Genomic DNA, 7,815 nt, shown 5'->3' on the forward strand with positions numbered 1-7,815 from the left:
GGCTCTACTAAATATTAATGGACTTATTTCTTTGGGGTGCCCAAATGTATGCACATGCCTATTTTTGTTTAAATGGACATAAAAATATTTCTGTTGGACCAATTAAAATGATTTCACTACTGAGATGTTTCTGTTTCATCAAAGTAAGACATATGTTAAATTGAAGTTGCTGCTTCAAAAGCTCAGCAAGTGAAAAACTGATAAAGTAATTTTTCTAAGGGGTGCCCAAACTTTCGCATACCACTGTATTTAGCAAGAAAAAAAAACCTTAAATCCTACTATTCCAAAGGTGATAATTTATTAAAATACTACGTTAAATAATGTATAGTTTTTTTCAAGTGCAGTTCTTGGCATTTATTGTAGAATCACGTTTAAGTAGAACTCTTGTATATTTGTAAATATTTGTAGATTAAATAATTTCTCTAAAGTTTTGACAGCTGGATGTCATAAACAATCTAAACCGAACCAATTTAAAATATTTAGAACTGACTTACTCGTCCAAATAAATAACAGCATCACAGGTAAAGTGCAGTATTCTTTTGCCGTCACTCATTCATTCATGTACCTTTAAATTTTTTGGGGGAAAAACAATAAGTATCTCGATTGTTTTTAGCATTTAGCTAAACTTTTGTTATCCGACTACCGTAGGAGGGGCGAGGTAGTTTCTGGGAGGGAGGGGGAGAGTGGGCGGGGGGGTTGCAGTAGACACCCTTAATGCACCTCAGAGAGGTACTGAATAAATAAAATGTGTATTGTGAAAAATGCCGTACTGAATTGTCAAACATGTGTTAAACGGTTGGGTTTATATTGAATATTGTGGCGTCCCTATAACTAGAGGCCCGTTTCCAGCAACTATCACTCCACTCACTAATGGTATGATGTGTTTGCTCAATGGGTCTGAAGGCTAGACCATTAGAAAACCTCAGAGTAATCGTGTTACCTCAGCTGACACCAGTCGCCAAGTTGGCTGGTTAGAGAAGCTATAAAACTGATGTTCCTTTGAGTAGGTTGAGTATCTGGAGCATCAGATTTATAGGATCAATTAAATGCTCACAATGGCAGAAAAAGAGAACTTTCACATGAAACTGGACGGCCTATTGTTGTTCTTAGAAATGAAGGTTATTTCATGAGAGAAATTGTCAAGAAACTGAAGATTTCCGTGTGTACTACTCTCTTAAGAGAACAGCACAAACAGGCTGTAAACAGAGTACAAAAGGATTGGGAGGCCGCGCTGCAAAGGAAAAGATGAACATGGACAAAAGAAGAGAGACATTGGACAGAGGAAGATTGAAAATGTGCTATGGACAAATCAAAGCTCAAGGTGTTTGGATCAAACAGAAGAACATTTGTGAGACACAGAGCAACTGAAATGATGCTGGAACAGTAAATGACGCCATCTATGAAGCAAGGTGGGGGTAATGTGATGGTCTGGGGTTGCTTTGGTACTGGTAAGGAGGTAAAATGGACTTTAAATAGGGGAGTCATGTTTGCAGTGCCATCCCTTGTGGACAACACTTGATTGGAGCCAATATCTTCCCACAACAGGACAATGACCCAAAGCACACCTACACACGGTGTCAGAAGAACTATTTGGAGAAGAAGCTGTAGCTGGTATTCTATCTGTAATGGAGTGACCAGCACAGTCACCAGATCTAAACCCCATTGAGCTGCTGTGGGAGCAACTTGACCTCGTGGTATGATAGAAGTCCCCATACAGACAACCCAACATGTGGGAGGGGCTTCTAGAAGAGTGTGGTAAAACTTCTCCAGATGGCCTAGATCACAGGTCTTCAACCTGCAGCTCCAGATCCACATGTGTCTCTTTTATCTCTCCATTGTGGCTCCAAACATAAAATAAATCATGGAGACTGCTGATCCAGACATGTCGACCGTCAGAGTCAGCAGCTCCTGATAATGACTGCCTAAACAAAACTACCTAAAGAAAACAAGTAAACAAAGCCTGAAAACTAAGACTACAAGATCCAACCTAAAATAACAAAACCCAGCAGTGGAAGACTGCTGAGGACAAAGAAAAAACAAAAACATAAATTAATTAAAGAGAAAAAATAAAGTAGAATTTTCTTAAAGTAAGGATTACCTAATTATCATTTATTTAATTTAGATGAGTTAAATGTATAAACTGATGTCTGAGGTTCACATAGATGATAAACAATGTAGGTTTTTACATCCTGTTAACCTGAAGACGTCTTGTTTGATCAACTCTACCTCCAGAATGAACAGATTTGATATGCAAAGAAAACTTTGGTAAAAAGTTTGATCTTTTATGAGTTAAAAGCACATATTATCTTATGCTGAACAACATTGGTTACCAATTTCCCAAAGCTGCAGTGAGATGATCCTGTTTGGCACAGAGCATCTCTTATTTTGAAAATAAGTTATTTGAGCTTCTGTCACATGTAAAAAAATAATAAACACATTAAAAATAAAAAAAATAAATGCTAAGTTCTTTTTATATTTGTGCTTTTGTTCGTGAAAAAAAATAGACAATACTCATATTTATTATTAAAAAAAAAATAGAAGGTCATGAATGCAAATCCAGATTTCTTAATATGAGGCTCCTTCTAGGTTTTGATCAGTAGACAACAAGTCAAAATGGGTCTTTTACTGTTAAAGGTTGCCTAGAATGACAAAGGTCTGCAATCCTGAAATTACTGCAAATGGTGGATTATTTGACCAAAGTAAAGTTTGAAGGAAAAAATATTTAATTTCAAATAAATATCATTATTTATAACCATGTCAATGTCTTGACTACATATTTTCTATTTTTTTGTACAACTCCTTTGGTAATAAAAGTGGGACTTTTCACGAAGAACACTAGACCTTCTGGGTGACCTCAAACCTTTGTACCGTTTGTGTATTGTAAAATTCCCATCGAGTTTGATCCAAGGCCAAACATGGGAGCATCTGCCCTCCAGCAGAAAGCTTTTCCTCCCACTCGTCCTTCTATTTTTGAGTTTTTGAGCCCCATTTTATCAGCAAATAGTATCATCATTGACAAAGAAATCATCCATTGCAAATGCTAAAAAAAAGCATTGAATCAACACAACTGTTTGAAATACATTTCTGATTCTTTAACTGTAAATGGCCGTCCACTCTGCTGTTCTCATGTAAAATGTCTGCGGCTGGTTTGAACTTTGTGAAGATTTTCCCTTTAACGTCAACGTGGAGGCGAACAACCGGAAGCTAGCTTCAGCTACGTCCGACTTTTAAGATGTGATGGATGAATAAATCAAAATGAAATGATGCAACCGTCATAAAACTAGTATTTTCTAAATATGATATAAACATGAATCCACTGTGTCTCCAACTTTATTATCTGTGTGTTAAACAGTCAAGAATCTGTTATTTGACCGAGCTGTTTCTGCTACACGAGAACTGCCTCGCTAATTCTGTACGTCGAGTAAATCTCCTGGTTTTGTCCCTAAACAGCAGCTTTATTGTTCTCTGAAGTCAGAGGCTCGTCTTCGGTTTCATCACGGACTCTTTTCTCCCCAAAGAAACTTTCCAGATATGTTTTATTGTTTGGTTTTGGTATTTAGCTTTGAGCTTCTAGCTTAGCAACCCAGTTAGCCATGCAGTAACATGCTTAAGTCACATGACCCAGATGGACCCAGAATCCTTAAAGTTTAAAAAATAAAACTTCCCTCAGGATCAGAAGATAAAGAGGAAATAATCTAGGTTAGCACACATTTTTTTTTTCTGTTGGCGGCCCGGTACCAACTGACCCACAGACCGGTGTCGGTCAGCGGCCCGGAGGTTGTGGACCACTGTATAAGAAGATCGTTTAAAGCTCAAAAGATTGTCTTCTGTAAAATAGTTTCAAGAGCATCCAGTCTGTTTGTGTATCATTCTGATTCAGAGAATTTAAGATTCTCTAGATTTTTGGAAGTTCTGTGAAAGGCTGATCAAAAATGCTTAAGAACTGGTGGTGGGAACTACAGGGCAGAACAAATTCCTGTGATTTTAGTGTCACTTCAATATCTGCCTGGTGAAACAACAAACATAAAAATACACAACTCTGATGGGCTGCACTTCACCAGTCTCTCATCATTCCAGCAAAGAACTTGATTTTCATTCAGGCTGTAGGATTCGGAAGTTTACAGACCAGTTTGTGTGGCTCTCATAACACCAGCAGAAGCTCATGGCCCTGTGGTTTGTGGGTTTATCAGTTTTCTGGTTGCACACTAGTGTGGTCGTTGGGGTGGGTGTGGCCTGTGGCTGCAGGAGGTCTTCAGTGGAGGAGAGTGACCTATACTTCTCTGGACCAAGAAAGTCTCAACCAAACCACAAAAAAACAAGCCTTCTAAACTTCTGGAAGTAACGACACAAACGGGTAGAAAAACACAATTTTAGCAATTTGTTCCGCCATAAAACACACAAAGAAACTGGAAGGTTGTTTGCTTCTATATAAATATTTCGTATTCTCAAGCAAGTGTTGATTTAAAAAAAAATAAAATCCAGTCTTCTCAGTGGTTTGTTTGAAAATTTAAAAGCAAAAGTGTTTGTTTGAATAAATCACAACTAGATATTTTAACTAAGTTTACAGTAAAAGCCATTCTTCAAAACTAGGAAAAGCAGAGGACTCACAGCCAGTGTGGAGCTGCTGCAGACTCGGTTCTCACAGCTCAGCCTCTGGCCTCTCTTGTCAGGAGTGGTGCTGGCCATGAAGGCTCTCTGGATGGCACGCTTTGGAGTCTTGGTGAATGAAAACGCTCGAGTCACCTGAAGACACACCAACACACAGGAGGGAACGGTCATAGTCTTAACATGAAAGGAAAGCTCCAGATACTTCCCTTTGTTATAACTGCTGTGGGAATCTTGATGGCATTTTTTCCAAATAGAGAAGAAATTTATGAAAAATAAATATAGTTTTATACATAACAACCTCCCTTTATTTATTGTGTTTCACATTTTGGGGGAGATAAAGTGAAAAGAGAGTGTGAGACGAGTCCATAACTCTGGCCTTCTTCAGTTAAAGATGGCACTAATAAATAACCAAATTAAAGATTAGAAAGGCTCATTTAACATGGAAACAGCAGACGTATCATGCTCACATTTAGAGGAGCAGATATACAGTGTTCTCTGGCTATATTGTGGTTCACCTTTACCGTTCTCGCAGATTTATTTAGTACAATTTTGCATATTTGTTTAGTGAATCTAGTGAAAGGTTTTACTTCCTTAAAACATCTAAAATCTCACTTTTTCCACCGATCACGATTCATAAACATCTAAAATCTCACTTTTTCCACCGATCACGATTCATTTTTGGAATGTAACCAAAACAAAGGACACTGGATTCCTGCTGCATTCTCTTCTTGTTGTTCTTAGTCATCGATTTCTGCAACCACATGGTGTGACTTCATGCAGATTTCATTCTTTTGGATAAACGTGTTACTAACTAATAAAGTGATGTTATTGTGTGATTGCTTGGTAAACATTTACACTATAGTGATTCTCCTGCTCTGTTCTGTATGTTATTCAGCACATAAAAACTCAATCACACTTTCAGAGATTTCAGCACCTTTGGTATCAAAACATTCAGCTCATTCAGAACATTACTGCTTATATAGTATAGCTAATATTTTAGCATCATGCTAACTTTTTTTTTTTGCTAATTTGTCGTCTACTGGGGTTTGTTATGCTAATTTGGAGTTTTGCTTTTATTTTAGCAACATGCTAACATTTTTGACTAATTTAGTTTACTGAGGAAATTTGGGCCATTTTGGAGTTTAGCTAGTATTTAAGCAACAAGCTAGCTTTCTGGCTAACTTGGCATCTAATAAGTATTTTTGGGCTAATTTGGAGTTTAGCTCATATATCAACAACACACTAAATATTTTTGCAAAATTGTCATGTATTACGATTTTTTAAGCAATTTTACAACAAATTTTTCAGAAATTTAGATAAACTTTAGCGCTCTTTTGTAGTTCTGTAACTAAATTTCCAGTCTTTTGGCAAATTAACATTTTGCTAATAGCTTTAGCATTTTCAGCAAAAAACATTCACACTAGCATTATTGCAGGTAATGCAACTGTTCTAGTCTTAAATTGCTTTCACATTAATTTCCTTACAAAGAGGCAGAGCTTTCTAACTAGCACTGGTACCTTTTTAGACGTCTTCTTAATGGCTCTGGATGCTTTACTCAGTGTGCTGTCCATATCCTTTGTGCTGACCTGTAGAGAGTCTGGGTCTGTCATCTGGATAAGATCCTCCTGACACATACACACAAAAAAAATAAAAAATCAGTGCAGATTGGTCACATGGCTAGATGATGGGATTGATGTTAGGACTGGAGCTCACACCTTCTAACCCAGCAGACCTCTTTTTAACAAGCAAAGCTTCATCTCATGCTATTCTTGCAGCAGAGTGGACCCAAACAAACAAACATGAATGTGGTGGGAGTTTCCTTTTACTTGATACACTGTACAAGTATTTATTTTGTTGTATTTATCTGGCACGCCTTAGAGACCCATCTGTCTTTAAGATCTTTAAGACGGATCCTCTTTAAGGCGGTTTGAGGATAGAGAACGCTGTTTCATCATACAGACACAGCTGTAGCAGCTCGTGACATCTCCAGAGTAAAATCCCCTCACTTCTATGTCCTGTTGCCAACATATGAAAGAATAAAACCTATCAAACAAACAGAAGAACTCTAGCCCTGTAGCTTTCATTATAGAATCCATCGTTGAGACTTTCATTGTATTGACAACAGTATGCAATTATACAGTGCTGCATTTATGTTCTCATCTAGACAGGAGAAGCTCTGTGTTGTTGAGGAAAACATGACTTTGTGTGATCATGGAGTCATTCTTTGCTCATCTGTTGTGCTGTCTAATGGGGTCCAGATGACCCCACTTTTAACGTAAACCTGGAGTGTGTCCTTGTTCAAAATGTTGTGCCGCAATGACAGAATAGAGCTTCAGGGTCCCCATGACCTCACAGGAAGTGATGTAAAATTAGTGCATGATATCCTTTATTACTACATGTTTTACTGAATTTCTCTACTTCAGGAAACTTAAGTAACTGACATACTCTGACATTACCGGGCTGAAACGTGTTAGTCTGGGACAATTTTTAATATTCAAATTGTTTTTCAGATTAAACAATGAGTGAAAAGAAAATATTGAAATCACAGATTAACAATTTGATACACCTGAATGTCTCCAAATCTATTACAGCTGAGACAAAAAAATAAGTATCCAAGAAAAAAATGATTATCTGTGTGTCTACAAACATCCAATAATAATTTACATCTGAATCTATGGATTAACACTTCCTGCTTTCTAATTAGTTTGAAATTTGTCAGATTAGCTTGATAAAGTTTATCAACCCACAACTGGCCACTGTTTTACATTCTATGGAGAGAAAATAGTTTCACAGGATCTATGTGAGCATAATTCTAGATTTTAACTTGTGTTTATCGGTTTGTGTATAACTTTGGATTTTTGTGTGTGTATAATATTTGGTTTGTAACTCATACAAAGCATTCTGTGCACAACTGAATGCTTTTAAGCAAATATCAAAAACTAAAAAAATGCCACAAAAATATATATATACCAACACACAACTTAAAAATACACCAGCTAAAACAAACTATAAATTCAAAAGGGCTCCTACAACTATTTATGCTTTTATTTTATTAATTTAACATTTAAATCATAAAGGGGAGGACAAAGCCTCAAACATGGAGACATGATTACTGATGGTTTTCTAGAACTCTTCACAACAAATAAACCTGATTCCTCGACATCGTTTGAGTCTTCCTTTCATTCTGAGTGAGACATCCAACAGACA

The 7,815-nt window shown here is 37.0% G+C and overlaps 1 protein-coding gene across 10 annotated transcripts in view; it reads right to left on the minus strand.

Moving 5' to 3' along the window:
- Positions 1 to 7,815, minus strand: part of ect2 (epithelial cell transforming 2) — a 47,726-nt gene that overhangs the window by 10,476 nt on the left and 29,435 nt on the right. For all 10 annotated transcript variants that reach the window (XM_024259053.2, XM_024259052.2, XM_024259048.2 and 7 more), the window contains 2 exons: positions 6,126 to 6,233; positions 4,609 to 4,743 (listed from right to left, as the gene is read on the minus strand). In XM_024259053.2, the coding sequence (XP_024114821.1) occupies positions 4,609 to 4,743; positions 6,126 to 6,233 (243 nt within the window). The remainder of the gene's footprint in view (positions 1 to 4,608; positions 4,744 to 6,125; positions 6,234 to 7,815) is intronic.

This window comes from Oryzias melastigma, linkage group LG4 (genome assembly GCF_002922805.2).
Source record: "Oryzias melastigma strain HK-1 linkage group LG4, ASM292280v2, whole genome shotgun sequence".
NCBI lineage: Eukaryota > Metazoa > Chordata > Actinopteri > Beloniformes > Adrianichthyidae > Oryzias > Oryzias melastigma.